This window comes from Monodelphis domestica, chromosome 6, assembly GCF_027887165.1.
Source record: "Monodelphis domestica isolate mMonDom1 chromosome 6, mMonDom1.pri, whole genome shotgun sequence".
NCBI lineage: Eukaryota > Metazoa > Chordata > Mammalia > Didelphimorphia > Didelphidae > Monodelphis > Monodelphis domestica.
The window spans coordinates 73,744,216-73,762,045 of record NC_077232.1 but is presented as its reverse complement, the minus strand read 5'-3'; the positions used below and the strand labels follow the sequence as shown (position 1 = coordinate 73,762,045).

Below are 17,830 nucleotides of genomic sequence, written 5' to 3'. Positions count from 1 at the left end.
TGCTTAACCACTCAACAGATATGTAGGAAAGGAATTTCAGCCCTCCTATGCAAATTCAGGTGGATGTGTCTGCTGACCTAGAATAGTCTAAAGGAAAATTGTGCCTGAGGCAGGATGCCACGTTGAAGTTTCCAAGAGACCCTTCCTCTAATGGTTTCACAAATCAATATTCTTGGGTGGAGATGACCACCCAACCAATCAGATTTCTTGGAAACTTAGAGTTCTGTCTTCTATTGTAGCTATAACCATTATTGTCAATTACAGGTAGAGCATCAATCAGGTGGATACCTAATTGGCACTAGGAAGACAACGCTTTCATTTGGTTGTGGCCAAATCAATATTTAGGCATTTAGGCAAATCAGTATAAAGATTTTTCTCACCATTATTCATAAAGCAACTGTGCCTGAAGAGATCAATCTAGGCTAAACCCAGTCTCAGGGGCCCTGTAGGCTAAAGCCTGTGGAACCAAATTCTGGAAAACATGACCTTTTCCAGATCCCATCTGAAGACCCTAGTATGAGAATCAGTGCAGTTTAGAGCCTCTCAAACTAAACAAGGTGAAATGTTCCTTTTTTTCATTGCTAATTGTCACTTCCTTTTTCCCTTTTTCTTTTTCTCCAGGGTTACCAAGAGAAGAACAAGTTTATTGCTGCACAAGGTGAATTTATATTCTCTTCATGCCATTAGGCTCAGGTCCTTGGGCCTCAGAACTGCCCAATGGAAAGGGCTAATCAGTTTCTCAGCTTTCAAGTTGGTCACATTGGAATCATTCTGTTCCTAGAGTATTTCTTTGTCATTGTTCACCTCTTAGGAAGGTTTAAAAATTACTAGAATCTGCTGTCTACTTTATCAAGGTGGCCATTTTGTTCATTTGTTTTTCTAACCAAAATTTTCAAATTCCTTTTCTAGATCTTGTGGGAGATTAAAAATATTGTCTAGTAGGGGAGCTAATGCATTCAAAAATAATCACAATAAACACTAGAGGATGCCATGTGCATAAGAGAAGTTTAAAAATTACTGAGATATTCAAGAGTAGAGAGAATACTGATGATAGTCCTAAGAGTCTTTTAGAGAGCTTTTAGGAAACTCTGGAATCTAAAAGCTGGAAAGAGCCTCAAAAAGCAGGCACTTAGTCCAATAAGGTCCTAAGCAATCTCAGTTTGAATACTTCAAGGGCTAGGCCTATGACAGAAAAGGTTAGCTACATTTGTTTATGGCCATCTCTCAGAAATCTTCAGAGGTCAGGATTTCACAGCCCAGGGCTGTTAAAGTGGCTTGGCCCCAGAACAAACTCTAAATCTCCAGATTCACACTCAGACCTCAACAATTAGGGACCATGAAGTTTCTGGAGCACTCAGTGCTCTGCCCCAAAACATACTGAGCCCCTTGCTGCTCCTATTCCTTGGCCTAGTGGGATCCTGGCAACCTTAGCAGGAGGAATAGAAAAATTGAGCAAATGGTAATCTTTGACCAAAGTCATTATAGCAAACTTGTGCATAGGATAGTCCATACAATAAGTCACTGAAAGGAAGAGAAGTTGGATATAGCCACCAAGTTAGGAGAGGCCTTTGGGACTTGCTCTGGATACAAAGCTTCTGCTGATTTCTTTGAGAGGGGGTAAAAGACTTTCCTGGGACATGTAGAGATTTCTAAACAGAATTTAAAGTAAGGTCTAAATCTCCCTAAGGCTTTGGGATTTTTTTCCCTCTATGTGTTTGTGAACACACTGTAGTATGTGCTTCTCATTTCTCCTTGGTTTTGGCTACTTTTAGGACCAAAAGAAGAAACAGTGAATGATTTCTGGAGAATGATCTGGGAACAAAACACAGCCACCATTGTCATGGTGACCAACTTGAAGGAGAGGAAGGAGGTGGGTACAGAGAAGTAATGAGTTTGCTTCCTTCACTGAGTCATAGAAGCAGCAATGAATAAGAGCTGGAAGCTTTGGTGAGGGGCTGTCCGTGAATATCAGCAAGCCTGTGAGGAAGCCCAGCTCCAGGGAACCATTCTACATTTGGCACAGAAATGTTTAGCAACTTGACAAAGAAGTAAAACTCCCTTCCCAACTAAAAGAGAAGCCAGGGTTTGCCTTCCCAGGTACTAGCTTCTGGTGCTGTCAAATAGCTGTGTCTGGGGACGCATTCCTGGGGTCAGGCTATATCTGAGTGGGCCAGAGGAATACTTAGGCACCAAGAGTGTCAGACTCAGCTTAAGGCCTGTGGAGAAATCATGGATCATGTATTCCTGCATCATCATTTCAAGATCTGCAGGGCATTTTCCTCACAATTCCCCTGTGAGCAAGGTAATACAGGCATCATCTCCATTTTATAGATGAATAAACAGACTCAAAATAAGGAAGTGGCTCAGCCAAGGCCATAGTTAGTGTATGTCTCAAGCTGAGACTTTTCCAAATATCTGGCTCAGATCCTTTGATTCTTCAATATTCCTTTAGGAATACTTCCTTTGAGACTGCTTTTCTTAGGTTGTGCAGCAGAAGGCTCTATGGGACTTTTGCTTTGGGCCAGGATTTCATTGTATGAGAGGAACTGAATAATTTCTTTCCCATATCCAAGCCTTTTGAATGTTAGGGAGAGTGAACAAGTGCCTTAGAAATCTACCTACCTAGGTGGGTGGCTCGGTGGATTGAGAACCAGGTCCAAAGATGGGAAATCCCAAGTTCAATCTGGCCTCAGACACTTTTTAACTGTGTGACCCTGGGCAAGTCACTTAACCCTCATTGCTTAGCCGTTATGCTCTTCTGCCTTAGAACCAATACCCAGTATTGATTCTAAGATGGAAATGGAAGGTAAGAGTTTAAAAAAAAAAGAAAGAAAGAAATCTACTGGCAACCTCCAGCCATACAATAAGATGATAGAGGTGGATCTAGAGCCTCTTCCTCCTTTTGATTTTATCGATATTTTGTTTTTATATTACAAACATTTACAATTAGTTCCACTTAATGAGAAGCCTCTTATAACAAAGTAAAACTTTTAAATCATACTAATAATACAATAACTTCATCTGAAAGTAAGATTGGGTTAATCAATTGATAGTTACTGATATCCTGAATTCAAAGATGAATGGAAAGAACATATTTTATTCAAATAATGCCTATACAATATCAATCTTAAAAAAACCCTTACCTGCTATCTTAGAATCAATGCTAAGTATCAGTTCTTTTTATTTTACTAAAATATTTATTTAGGAAGCTTTTCTATGGTTATCTGATTCATGTTCTTCCCCTGCTTTCCTACCCCCTTCCAGAGCAGATTAGCAATTCCTCTGGGTTGTACATGTATCATTGTTCAAAATCTATTTCCATGTTATTCATATTTGCAATAGAGTGATCTTTTAATGCCCAGACCCCAGTCATATCCCCATTGAACCACATGATCGATCATATGTTTTTCTTCTGCGTTTCTGCTCCCACAGTTCTTTCTCTGGATGTAAATAGTGTTCTTTCTCATAAGTCCCTCAGAATTGTCCCATATCATTGCATTGCTGCTAGTAGAGAAGTACATTACATTCAATTGTACCACAATGTATCCGTCTCTGTATAATGTTCTCCTGGCTCTGCTCCTTTCATTCTGCATCAATTCCTGGAGGTTGTTCCAGTTCACGTGGAATTCCTCCAGTTTATTATTTCTTTGAGCACAATAGTATTCCATCACCAACATATACCACAATTTGTTCAGCCATTCCTCAATCAAGGGACACCCCTTCGTTTTCCATTTTTTTGCTATCACAAAAAGCTCAGCTATAAATATTTCTATACAAGTCTTTTTTCCTTATCTCTTTGGGGTACAAACCCAGCAACTGAGTTAAAGGGCAGGCAGTCTTTTAAAACCCCGTGGGCATAATTCCAAATTGCCCTCCAGAATGGTTGGATTCATTCACAACTTCACCAACAATGCATTAGTGTCCCAATTTTGCCACATCCCCTCCAAAATTTATCACTTTCCTTTGCTGCCATTTGTATCAGTTCTAAAGCAGAAGAGTAGTAAGGGCTAGGCAATGGGGGTTAAATTAAGTTGCCCAAGGTCACACATAGAAAGTGTCTGAGGTCAGATTGGAATCCATATCCTCCTGCCTTCTTGCCTGGCACTCTATCCACTGAGCTTTGATGTACATTTGTAGAATTGCTAAATAGGCAATATAACTGATTTGGAAAATTGACTTCACCAAAACTTTTATAATACTAATAGAACACAGGCTCTGTCACCATAAGGCAGATGGTACTTCCACAAACAAAAAGGTAAAAAAAGATTGATAGGCATACCCAGGGCATATGAGAAATGCTTTTTAAAATTTTTGGAAGATAAAAGTATCACATCACCATACTAAAATAAAAGCTGATAACTGTTATGTACCACTGGAATTGTTGAATGTTCTGATAGCAGCTTATATCCCTGACAGAGAATGTGGAAAATAGATGATGACTCAGAATATTGAGAAGTGTGGTCAGATTGGTAGGAAGAGATCAAGGAGATAACAATGTAGTGAAAACCAGTGAGAATAAAGTATCTAAGAGAAGGAGATTATTGTCAGCTAAAGATTAATTCTTTTTTTTTTTAAACCCTTACTATCTTCGAATCAATACTCTGCATTGGCTGTAAGGCAGAAGAGAGTAGTAAAAGCTAGCCAATGGGGGTTAAGTGACACACAGCTAGAAAGAATCAGAGGCCAAATTTGAACCCAGGACCTCCCATCTCTGGGCCTGGCTCTAAATCCACTGAGCCACCTAGCTGCCCTCTAGATGATAATTCTTAACTTTAAAGTACAATTGAGTGATGTGGGAGAAGAATCTTTTTCTTTCTCTGATGTCTGTGAGTGAGGCATCTCTGAGTTGGGCAGGGACATCCAATAGGGACATATCTGAAGTCAGGTGGATTGCATATGTCTTTCTCTCCAGTGTAAATGTGCCCAGTACTGGCCGGACCAGGGCTGCTGGACGTATGGGAATATCCGTGTGTCAGTGGAAGATGTGACTGTTTTGGTGGATTACACAGTCCGGAAATTCTGCATTCAGCAGGTATAGACTTTCACTTCTCTGGTTTTATCAGTGACTCAGTGATCCCCAGAAGGAAACAAATATTTTTGAGAGCTTTCCCAAGGTGCTTATGTGTTTTGAAGAGGCTTGCTTTTGAGTCAATGATCATGACAGCTATCTTTATCCCTGTATGTCCAGGACATGAGTATGACAGGCCAAGGTAGCATCTCTCTAGATGTTATAGCTAGCCTTTTTCTACACAAAGGGCAATCAGCCAGAATCAATGAACCCATTTTCCTTTTGTAACCCTGAATTAATGAGGTTCTTTGGATTATAGTGTTTAGGCCTACTCCCTCTCCCTGACTCCCCATCCCCCCAAATTCCTCTTCTTTTCCCAATTGCCATTGCTCTCTTTCCTGCTTGGCCTTGCCATCCCAGAAGCCCCAGTCCTCCCCCACAGAATCTTCCAGGAGCTCTCTGTGCATCGTATCTTTTCCATCCCTAGGTTGGAGATGTGACCAACAAAAAGCCCCAGCGCCTTGTCACTCAGTTCCACTTCACTAGTTGGCCAGACTTTGGAGTGCCCTTCACTCCCATTGGGATGCTCAAGTTCTTGAAGAAGGTGAAGACATGTAATCCTCAGTATTCGGGAGCCATCGTGGTACACTGCAGGTCAGTCCTGGCCTCTCTCACAACTCATTATGCCGCCCCACCCCTAGTTAGCCCCCTTGATGGGGAGGTGGGTAGGAGACTCTCATGGGGAATTAAGGTAAGAGAGAGGAAGAGGGAAAGCCTTCAATATCCCCCAAGCTACCACCTTTGGTGGCCCTAGGGTCCCAGCTACCTTGGCCAAACATTTGCAGCCCATGGGCCTTCTCAGAGTTGGGAAATGAAGGGCAGACTGGGTTTTAAGCTCTCAGTGGGGCATTCAGGGGCCTGGTCTGACTCAGCCCAAAGATTCCTTCTAAACTATAATATTTCTTTCTGGTCTCAGCGCTGGTGTGGGGCGCACAGGAACCTTTGTTGTCATCGATGCCATGCTAGACATGATGCATGCCGAAAGGAAAGTGGATGTCTATGGCTTCGTGAGCAGGATCCGAGCCCAGCGCTGCCAGATGGTGCAAACTGATGTAATACATTTCTTTACTAAGGATAATGGGACATAAAATTAGACCCTCTCTGAGGAGAAAGGTGCCCAGTGGACCAAGATAGCTAGTCTTGAGCTACATGCTCTTCCACTCTTATATTAGTACAACCTAATGGAAAAGGGGCCAGAGAAATGGCACAATGGAAAAAGCATGATCTGTGAAATCAGAGGACCTGGGTTCAAACCTCACCTCTGCTTTTTACTACCTGTGTGACGTTAGGCAAGCACACTAACCCTGGTGGACTTTAACTTCCTCATCTGCTAAATAAAGGGTTTGAGGACCTTTGAGGTCCCTTTAAGCACTAAACCTATGATCCTTATGACTTAACTTATTTCACTCAGGGGACTATCTTCTCCTGAGACACGGAGCCTGGGAGACTGAAACCCTCCTCCATCTCCCCCAGCTCTGTGACCACATTAAGGCTAGAGACCCACTTTGGGGCTCCTCTAGTTCAAAACCCTTATTTTAGAGATGAGTAAATGGAGGCCCAGGTAGGGGGAAGAACTTGCCCAAAGTCCCACATCAAGTCAATGGCAGAGCCAGGACTCATGGGCAAGTCTTCTGACTCACAGTCCCCTAGTGTCTCTATCCTGTCATGCTGCCTTTCTGTGTTCCCAGCCCTATCCAGCCCCCAGAACTTCCTGCTACATCTGTGTGACCTTGATCCTACCTCTCTGGGCTTCATCTCTAAAATGAGAATTAGACCAGATAACCTTTAAGATCCCATCCATCTCTAATCTATACTTTTTCTAAGTCCAAAGCCATTACCTCCAGAATAAGAACAATAACTTGCAGGACTTTGTGCAAAGATCTCACCCTTACAACCAAGCTGAGGAAGGAGGTGTTATTATTATACTGTTTTATTTACATTTGAGAAAACAGGCAGACAGAAGTTAAGTGACTGGCCCAGAGTCACATAACTAATAAGTGCCTGGGACCAGATTTGAACTCATCTTCCAGTCTTCAGGTCTAGCACTCTATTCACTGTGCCACCTAACTATACTTCAAGAAAGTTCTTTCAGACCAATATAATCTACCCTGTAATCCAGATTAGGTCCTTATAACAACTGTCCTTGCCTTTTATATCTATTGGTATGTTTGACTTAGACCAGAGATTTCCTATGGATGAGTCTATGACTGCCACCTTAGACTCCAGGTGGTCATATTATCCCACACACTCTAGCTAACACAGGGATCTGTGTAAGGAGACTTAAGTAAAATAGCTCCTGGTTGTATTGTCCCAGAGATTTATCCATGAATCTGGATAATGGACACCATCCACAAGGGGCCTGTGAAGTCAGCTGACAAGGAGTGCCTTCTTTTCCTTTAGATGCAGTATGTCTTCATTTATCAAGCACTGCTAGAGCACTATCTCTATGGAGACACAGAGCTGGAAGTGACGTCTCTGGAGACCCATCTGCAGAAGATCTACAACAGAATCCCAGGGAGTACCAGCAATGGGCTTGAGGAAGAATTTAAAGTGAGTATAGGCTGAGAACTGGGCTCCAGCCATGCTGATAGACAGGGTCACTCCCCCAGGTCTGGAGAACTATGAGCAGGGGAATAGGGAAAAGGGCCAGGAGGTAAAGAAGAAAGGACAGTAGTGTGAGAGGCACAGGGACAAAGTTCATGCTTTCCTGCCTAATGAGAATTGGCAGAATGTGAGTCAAGACCCAGAGACCTGCCTTGAGCCATTGGAACCCAGCCCCAGCACTAGAGGGAACCAAAATTTCTTCAGATCATAGATTTAGGGTTGCAAAGAAGCTTTAGAATCATCTAGTCCTGTGTTGGCGAACCTATGGCACGTGTGCCAAAGGCAACTGCTCCCTTCCCCTTCTCCATGGACATTTGAGGACGTTTCTCACATGACCCCTCTGCCCAGCAGCTCAATGAGAGTGCTTCCTCCCTCCCCTGTCTGGGGTAAGGTAGGGGGAGGGAGGGGCTCACATGTGGTGTGAGTTTTTACAGTGAGTGTTACAGGCACTCAGTCTCTAAAAGGGTTACCATCACTAATCTAGTCCAACCATGTTGTTTTAATTTCCCATCACTTTTGACTAGAATAGGGGGAAGGGGCTAAAGGGAGATATAGCTGAACCCAAACCAATAAGCAGAAATATTAGCTTCTAGAGACTGAGGGTCCTATGAGCTACTCAATCCAAAGACTTTCCCTCTCCCCTGCCAATATAGAAGTTAACATCAATCAAAATCCAAAATGACAAGATGAGGACAGGAAACCTGCCTGCCAACATGAAGAAGAACCGGGTCCTACAGATCATTCCATGTAAGAACAACACCCACCACTATTTCCCTCCTTCATCTATTGACTGATAAGAACTCAGTGGACTAGATCAGATCATCCTGTGTATACCTCTCCCTCATGTGATAATTTCTAAAAAGAAAGAGCCAAAGCTTCTTCCTCTAGTTCCCCCTCATCCCTTTCTTCCAGCCTGCTGCCCTATCTCTAGGTAAGGTACCCAAGTAATCCCGTGTCTAGGTCTGCAAAACCTCAGTTAGAGCTCCCAAAGCCAGAAGGAGAGCCCTGGGATGAAAGTCAGGAATGGGGCACACCAGCATCAAACTCTCTGTTCTCTGTTCCAGATGAATTCAACAGAGTCATCATCCCAGTGAAGAGGGGTGAGGAAAACACTGACTATGTGAATGCTTCCTTCATTGATGTAAGTAATATGGCTTTCTCTCCTCTGGGCAGCAGAGTCATCTGTGCTCTATAGTGCCCTAGTTTTGGTCACTTTTGTGGATACAGCCATAGGCATCCTTCCCCTTCATCTGTCAGGGCTTTCACTGAGCTGGATTCTCCTCAGTCCTTGACATGAGAAGGATCCTGTCAGAGTCCTTACCTGTTCCCCATAAGACCCTTCCAGAAATGAGAGAAGTAGAAGCACATCCCTGCTTGGGGTAGGGAAATACTAAGAAAGTACTCAGGTCAGGCAACTAAAAAGGTAAAGAAGGAACTCCCCACCTCAAAACCCCAACCTGGCAGTCTATGGGCACTGTTCCCCAGCCCCTATTTGTCAGGCTGTCTGAATCAGGGTCTTTTGGGGTCATCCAGGGGACAGTATCTATAGAAAGCCCTAAAGTATGTACCTACACCTCCCTCCCCATTTCCTCCACCATTGACCTATGTCCTTTACTCCCAGATAGAGCCTTAATTCCACCACTAACTGGCCCATCTCCCTCCCTCCCCTGGCCCTCACAGGGCTACAGACAGAAGGACTCTTACATCGCCAGCCAAGGTCCTCTCATGCACACCATTGAAGATTTCTGGAGAATGATCTGGGAATGGAAATCCTGCTCTATTGTAATGCTGACTGAGCTGGAGGAGAGAGGCCAGGTAAGTTGAAGAGGTTAGGGTGGCTGAATGTCCTAGAAGACCACTGAGTCAGTAATTAAGTACCTTTTAATCTCTACAGCCTACCCTGCTGACACTCGAGAGAGTATCAGCATCTCCCAGAGTAGAACAAGGATCACCACATTCCAGGACAGGGTTTGCCCCCACATTCCAGGACAGGGTTTGCAGTGGTGTTAGTCCCACCTGGCTACCTTCTGAAGCCCCTTCAGGTGTGCTTCTGAGAGAACAAACAGGAAGTGGCCTCCTCTGTTCACTCAATCTTAAATTGACTTATTCCCAGCCTACCACTCAAAAGGAACAAACAATTTGCCATGCAACCTTTGTATCAGAGACTCCATACGAAGGCCTGGATGCTTTTGGAGACCTCCTCATTTGTATCTAACTCATCTGTCCACACCAGGTGACACAGAAGTGTAGCATCTCCAAGCTTTTCCAGGGATAGTCAGACAATAAATCTGACAGAGCAGGCTTGACTGATCCTATGAAGAATACAGAAAGAACACTTAACAAAGCTCAATGGAAATCCAAAACAGTCTCTTTCCTCTTTCTGGTTTGGCTCTCTTCTCCCCTTTTTCCCCCCACAATCTATGGGAGATTCTGTGACTCACAGTACTGAAACTTTAGGGGTAACAAGGCCTGGGGGCATCACCACTGTGACTCCTTCCTCCCATTGACTATTGTTCTTCCAGTTACTCACAGCTGGGGCTCTACCTTCTGATGACTCACTGTGCTTCAGCTCCTTCTCCCAGGAGATGGTAACAGTTCTTGATTAGCAGGACTAGGAGAGCAGACAGAACTGCAGCTTCTTTACCCTCAGGGCCAGGATGTTTCTGGACTAGTCACTACCATCTCACTAAAGGAAGAAGCTCAGCAGCTAAGCCAGGCAAGAGACCTGAACACAATGCCCCCATCTCCAGGATCAAAGTGGCTGTGACTTTTTATTCCTTCAGTTTTTTAATACTACACTGGGGCTCAAGAGTCACCGAAAAACAGGAATGTAAGAGCTCATTTTGCTCAGTTGTCCTGCTCAACTGCATCTCCATTTTGCAGTCTTGGAGGAGTTAAGATGACTTTTCCAATGTGTCCCTTCTTTCTGAGCTCCTGGGGGATGCTTTCCATTTGTTCAACATCTCCTATCCTTTTCCTCCTTTTTTTCCCCTATTCTTGGTCTTTTTCCAAGCTATACAAATTAGCTACTTTAGACCTATTCCCTATAGAGCCCTGTCATTCAGTCATAGAGCACCTAGCACAGTGCTCAAAGTGCACAAAGTACATATGAACCTACTTTGAATACCAGGCCTTATGCTAAAAACTGGGGATATAAAGACCAGCAAAGATAGCCCCAGCTCTTAAGGAGCTCTTATGAGATAATATTATCTTTGTATGTTTTTTATACATACATATTAGTATATATTGTTTTCCCAAATAGAATATAAGTCCATTGAGGGCAGCAGCAGTTTAATTTTTTATCTCTGGCAACTAGCACTTTGCCTAGTCCATAATAAATGTCTGTTGATTGGTTTGATTCAGTCCAGGCTCAGAGTCAAGAAGATGGTTCAAACCCCAACTCCGACACTGTAACTCTAGGCAAAAGCCACTTGGGTCTCCTTTCCTTATCTGGAAAACGAAAGTGATGATACATATAACATTTATCCCAAAATTGTTGTATGTTTTAAATGAGATGATGTATGCAAAGCACTGCAAAATTTAAAGTGCTTTGTATATGTCAGCTATTAGCAGATCATTCTTATTAGTCAGAGAGGAAAGATAAGTTGGAAGGAAGAGTAGATGATAACAAAAAGATATGCTTAATAAAAATGTAGAAAGAGAAGAGACTCATGGACAAAATCTGGAGAAATTCTATCTTAAGGAGTCAAGAAGAATACAAGGAGACAGAAAAGAAACAATCTTAGAACTCAGAGGAGAATTGGGACTGGCATCCAGAAAGCCAGGAGATGCTAGATCATCCAGTAGTAGAGAAATATGTGGTCAGCAGTGTCAGAGGTCCATGAGTTTGGAGATCTTTAAAAGGCCACTGAGTTGGGCAGTTAGGAGGTCATTGGTGGACTTGGAGAGAACAGTCTTATTAGAGCTGAAGGCAGAAAACAGATTTTAAGAGATTAAAGAGTGAGTGGGTAGAAAGGCAGAGGACACATTAAGTATAGACAACCTTTTCAAGAAGGTGAACAGTGAAAAAGGAAAGTAGCTGATACAGTTACCCCATGGGTTAGAAGGCTGAAGGGGAAGGCGTTTTTAGGATTGAAGACACTAGATTAAGCACACTTATAAGTGGAAAGAAGCAAATTGTTGAAGGCACATAAGTAGGCAAGTTCTAGAAGAAGAAATGAGAGGTGAAACATATGATCAAAGACACTGAGGTAAAGGAATTAACCTCAGAGAAGAGAAGAAATACCAGAGGAAAGTAGGAAAGACTTGATTATGTTAAGATTGAAGACTAGAAGAGGTAGAGGAAATGATACACAATGATTACACTAAGATAAGTGAAAAGGGATCCATATTGCTGTTAAGTTATAATGATTAATCTTGGCCCTGGAGAAAAATATAAGAAAATGTCCCTCTTTTCTTTAGATGGGTACAGAATGTGATGTAGTGTCAGACCCAGTCACAGTCAGTGATTTTGCCTGATGATTTTTCTTTGTACCAGGGAAGATCCATTAGATAACAGGAAAAGAGGAACAGTATGTCTGAAAATAGTGACATTTCTTAAAAAAAACATCAATAAACTCAATGTTAAAAAAAAAAAACACAGAAAGAAAGGGGACCTGGTGTAGAGGAGGAAAATGTTGCTATGATTGTTTGAGAATACATACACACATACATGCAGGCGGAGACATACCAATCTGAGCTTGCCTGGCTGTTTATAGAATTCCTAGGGACCAGTGTGGTGGGTGGCTTTGCATAGTCTCACCCATTATGGAAAGAAAACTTGACTTTCCATTTGTGTCTTAAGCTAAACAAAGCCTATTTAGCATGACTAGGACTCAGGAGCAGCCCTTATGGGCACCCTCATCACCACCCTTAGCACAGCCTCTCCTTCCTTTCTAGATCAAATTTCAGGGGATAGGCCTGGCCTAGTCCAAGTACCAGCTTGACCCCTATCTAAATTGTCAGGGTGTTTTACAGGTTGGTTTTTGCACCCCAAAGGAGGAATCTTTGATAGAACTTCCTCTACAGTTTTTTAAGTAATGGTAGTTTGAATTTCTATAACACTTAAAGGTTTACAAAGAGCTTTTCTCACAAATGCCCTGCAATTTGAGTAGTTAAAATATCCTCCTCATTTTACAGATAAGAAGTCTGAAGGTCATTGTTAAAATGACTTGCCCAGGTCCCACAACTAATTTCAGAGCCTCTATTCACACTCAGATCTCTCCCCACTCCAACCGCCATGCTACTACATTGTACTATCTGTAATCACCAAACTTCAGTCATAACTACATTGAGTTTCCACTACAAAATAAGAGATGGGAATGAAATGGTTTTTAAGTTGATTCAGTAATTTTGCAGAAGAGAAACCTAAGACCTAGAGAGATGAAGAGATTGGTCCAGGGTCACACAGAAGTCAGTAGCAATACCAGTCTCAGAGCCCATGTCTCAGAAATACCAGCCCAGGACTTTCTTCTACTGTGCTGACATTCCATCCCTTGTGTCTCCAGGAGAAATGTGCCCAGTACTGGCCATCGGATGGCTCAGTATCTTACGGAGACATCACCGTGGAGCTCAAGAAGGAAGAGGAGTGTGAGAGCTATACCGTCCGAGACCTGCTTGTAGCCAACACCAGGGTAAGCAGTCAGGGGATACTCTCCATCCATCTAGGGACTGCAAGGGAGGAAGATGAGGCAGAAAAACATTAGCTAGAACAGAGGGAAGCTGGATCTGGCTCAGCCTTCCCTCTGTTACCCAGCTTCTGCTCTTCCAAAGGAAAACAAGACCCGGCAGATTCGACAGTTCCACTTCCATGGTTGGCCTGAGGTGGGAATCCCCAGTGATGGCAAAGGCATGATCAACATCATTGCAGCCGTGCAAAAACAGCAGCAGCAGTCAGGAAACCATCCCATCACAGTCCATTGCAGGTACCACCAGCTCATCCTTCCTCCCTGGGCCCCTACCATCTGAGGTTGAAGGGAGAAAGAGCAGCTAGATGAGAAGGAAGAGCCAGTGAGCAAGGGTGGCAAGGCACTGTCATAGCCACACTGGGAGGTTTGCAAAGTGCTTTACCTTCATCATCTCATCTGGTCCTCACAGTGATCTTGTGAGTGGCTGTAGTGATTCATCCATTTTTACAAAGGAAGAAAAGAAGGCGCAATGATAGATAGATCCTGAGTGCAGGTCCTGCACTCTCTTCAGGTACTACACAGCCTCTAATAGGCCTATATGTGAACCATTAAATGTTCTTGAGTTAGGAAAGTTATTTGATGGAATCGGTGTGGCAGGGGATCCAGGACTGATCAGAGGCAAAGAACTTAGAATTGAGAAAGCCTATCTGGGGGCTCTTGTGATAAGGGCATAGACTAGGGGAATAATAGGAAGGCTTTAGAAAGTGATTAACAAAGCCAAGGTATATTTTGAAGAATAAGATGAACAGGACTTGGTTAGAGAAAGGAGTTACTATTAACAGTGATTTCAAAGCTTTGAGCCCAATAATGGGAAGAATGATGGAATGGATGCTGACATGGGGCAGATAATAAATTAAGCTCTGAATAGATTACATTTGAGGGAGTATGGGACACACAGGTATATGCACTTAACATTCATTATTTCATTTGATCCTCAACAGGCTTGAGGAGATACAAGCCTGTTGAGGAGATTGAGTTCGGTAAATCACATTATCTGTTTTGGAATGAACCTCACCAGTCATCTAGTCCAACCTGTATCCAAACAATATTCCCCTCTACAACATATCAAGAAAGTGGTTATTTATCCTCAATTTGAACACATCAGTTGATGAGGAACTCACTATCTCATGAGGCAGCCCATTCCTCTTTTGGACAGCTCTAATTTTTAGAAAGTTTTACTTTCTATTGACTCTAAATCTAACTTGTGATATCTTTCACCCATTGCTCCTGAGGCTAAATAGAACAAGTCTAATCTCTCTTCTATGCAAGAGCCCTTCCTTTTCTTGACAAGAGTGGTCATCTCTTCTCCAGCCTAAACATCCCAGTTCCTTTACCTCATCCTCTTATGGCATGTTCTTCAGCCTCCTCCTCTGGACATGCTTCAGCTTGTCAGTGTCCCTTCTAACATATGGCACCTAGTAGTCAGAGAGAGACAAAACTGGGACCACCATGTCCATCACCATCCCCTTTCACAGGTAGCCCTTTGTATCCCATTCATTTGTCTTGAACAGCAACATAGCTAGTGCCAAGAAAGCCCAGGGCTTCTTTCCCCAAGGACAGAGGTGATTTGAGGCTGGAGAACCTGCTGGCAAATCCCAGAGCAGCAACTGGAAAAAGTATCATTGTGGGAATGGGGACAGGTTGGGAGCTTCAGACCTGAAATACTCAACTCTGTCCCTTTTGATTCCAGTAGAACTCCAGAATTTCTGATGACTCTGCTTCTAAACAGGGGTATTGTGGGAATCTTAATCATCTTTTAGATGGGTCTGACTATCTCTGTCCATTCCTCCCAGTGCCGGAGCAGGAAGAACAGGCACATTCTGTGCTCTGAGCACAGTCCTGGAGAGAGTGAAGGCTGAAGGTATCTTGGATGTCTTCCAGACAGTGAAGAGCCTGAGGTTACAGAGGCCACACATGGTCCAGACACTGGTATGGGCACACATGGTCCAGTATGCATCTTTGTACTGTTATGGTGGGATTGTTTAAGGGAAAGAGACAAGAGGGAAACATCTAAATATTTTAAGTTTATTGATAGGGAAAGGGAGAGTGTAGAGTGTAGGGGTGGCAATCACTGGCCATATCATACAGTAGATCAGAGAATATCATGGCCAGTGAGAAAACTAGTCAGCAACATATCTGTTCATAGCATACATTTCTCCATGCTCAGTGTCCAGGCCCTGAGGCACAGCAGCAGATTGGGTTGGACAACCACAAAAAGAATCCATTTTCAGGAATTGATTATATTATCTTTTAACTTGAAGGTCACTTCAATTAATGTGGCTTCTCAGTTCCCTCTGGCTATATTTCAGAAACCCAGTAGGTCCTGGATGGCCCAGAGAAGCCCTCAACAGAATTGTAAATGGATTCCTGTGGCTCCAATTCTTCCTTCCTTGTCACTTCAGTCTCCTTGCTCTGCCAGCCTGATCACCTTACAAGGAGGGCTTTCTGGTCTCAAAATCTAAGTCCTTCAGAGTCTTTTGGGGGAGAGGACACTGTTCATATCCCTGGTATGGGGAAAAAAGGAAATGAGATTTTTTAAAAAGGCTTAAGTCCCAGTGGGATCCTAGGAGATGAGACTGTGAACTCTAGGCCATCTCATTATTCTAATCAAACCTGACTCATCTCAGTTGTCAATCTGTTCAGCCCCCAATCTACATACAGCTTTGCTGTCTGGCCTTTCAAAGGCTCAGACTAGTGTTTCTTTTTCCTCTTGGCTGTTTACCTTTGAAGATTGCATCTGTTTGATCAAGAGAGATGGGCAAATAACCAGGTTGTGTAGGCCAAGAGGGGTATCTGATCTCTTCTCTTCATTTCCTCTGAAATCACCTTCATGTTGCTTCTCTCTTCTCCCCAGGAACAGTACGAGTTCTGCTACAAGGTAGTGCAGGAGTACATCGACGCCTTCTCAGATTACGCCAACTTCAAGTGAGAGACGCCGAGGGCCTGTACACAGAAGAGTTGCCTTCTTTCATATTTTGTACCATTCTGTTTGTTAATATGCCCAGCTCTGTGTATATATCTTACCTGTTTGAGAGGTTGGTACATAGGCTTCCCATTAGCTGGAGATTTTATATGTAGCTGTGTTAGCGCTAATAGTCTTTTTTCCAATGTTTGATTGGGGAATTAAATAGCGTGCTGTTTGGATTCATATCGTGACACCCTTTGCTGGAGAGTGGGCCCAGCTGGTGTTTGTTTTGTAAATCTTTTCCCGAGGAAGAAAAGCCTTTTTTAACAGTACTCATTCCAAGCAAATCCATACAAATTGAAGCACAAGATTCTTCTTTCACAGGGAAAATGGTTGCACATTTTCCCCTCCAAGGCCCCTCCCACACATCCTGACTCACCTTTGCCATTGTAAATAGTCCCCTTTTGTACCAGAGAAAACTTCCCTGGAGAATGAAGGGACCAGGACTGCACCCAAAGGGTCCTTGTTGCTGTCCCACCAGGGCCCATTAGGTAATAAAAAGGCTTTGTCTTCCTGCAGACACATGACACGTCTGTCCCTCTGTCCAGTCTGGGGGGAGGGCCAGATGCAGGTGGGTGGGGAGCAAGGGATCCAGGTTTCTATGCTGAGAAAGATGGACTAGGTGAGCCTTTGATTTTGGGGAAAGGAGAATGACATTACCCCCACTAACTCTACCAGCCACTCCCCTATCTGTGACTCTGATATCACCAGCATGTCTGCCATCTATGGAGTCCAATGGCCTCACTTGGAGGTTGGCTTCCCCCACTCAACAATAGGACTTTGGTCCTGGTCCTCTAGGAGAAAGGGGACCCAGATGCAAGATGCTGGATTCCTGCCACTGAGAAGGAGAAGGGCTGGGGTCCATTAGAGATTATATGGACCTGTGTCTCTTCAAGTCTTTATCCAAAATCAGATTGTGTGTGGCCATTTCCATGATGCTGTGAGCTCTGCTGGGGTGTAAAATGGTCTCTTCTCTGGAATGCCTCTGTGTGTGTGTGTGTGTGTTGTTACAAGGGAATCACTTTAAAAGACTGATATATATTAATTTAAGGTCGCCAAGGAATTCAGCTATGTAATTCCTAAATGAAAAACTCAAGTCAGCAGTCAACCTTTTATGGAGTTTTAATTACAATAGGAGGAAGAAAGGAATTAGAGATAGAGAGAGAGAAAAAGGGAGAGAAAGGAATAGGGCTTAAATTACCCCTTCTGTTTAGGCTGGGCCAAAAGGCCCAAGCCCTTAGATAGCTGAGGCAAAGAAAAGAGATCAGTCCCTATTACTCACGTGACCAAAATGGAGAAACAGTCTCAGAGGCCCCCACCTTCAGCTTCCTTCAGAGCAAGCTTCTCAGAGTACACTGCCACCACTCCGACCAACTCCTCAACCCCCCTCGAGTCTTCAGACCCCCCTGATCTTTAAGGAAACCATCCAAGTTGCCTCCCCTCAGTTCTCACATCTACCAATCACTGTCCATCAATTTCCCTGTGCCAATGGAGGCTCTAGCTTAA

At 43.4% G+C, this 17,830-nt stretch overlaps 1 protein-coding gene across 8 annotated transcripts in view; it reads left to right on the top strand.

Moving 5' to 3' along the window:
* PTPRA (protein tyrosine phosphatase receptor type A) overlaps positions 1-16,844 on the top strand; it is a 192,288-nt gene extending 175,444 nt beyond the window's left edge. For all 8 annotated transcript variants that reach the window (XM_007496947.2, XM_007496946.2, XM_056803583.1 and 5 more), the window contains 13 exons: positions 622-658; positions 1,773-1,870; positions 4,913-5,032; positions 5,496-5,662; positions 5,985-6,120; positions 7,469-7,618; positions 8,326-8,419; positions 8,737-8,813; positions 9,353-9,487; positions 13,180-13,305; positions 13,445-13,596; positions 15,153-15,288; positions 16,214-16,844. In XM_007496947.2, coding sequence (XP_007497009.1) covers positions 622-658; positions 1,773-1,870; positions 4,913-5,032; positions 5,496-5,662; positions 5,985-6,120; positions 7,469-7,618; positions 8,326-8,419; positions 8,737-8,813; positions 9,353-9,487; positions 13,180-13,305; positions 13,445-13,596; positions 15,153-15,288; positions 16,214-16,288 — 1,503 coding nt within the window. In that variant the 3' untranslated portion in view covers positions 16,289-16,844. The remainder of the gene's footprint in view (positions 1-621; positions 659-1,772; positions 1,871-4,912; positions 5,033-5,495; positions 5,663-5,984; positions 6,121-7,468; positions 7,619-8,325; positions 8,420-8,736; positions 8,814-9,352; positions 9,488-13,179; positions 13,306-13,444; positions 13,597-15,152; positions 15,289-16,213) is intronic.
* The last annotated feature ends 986 nt before the right edge of the window (positions 16,845-17,830 follow it).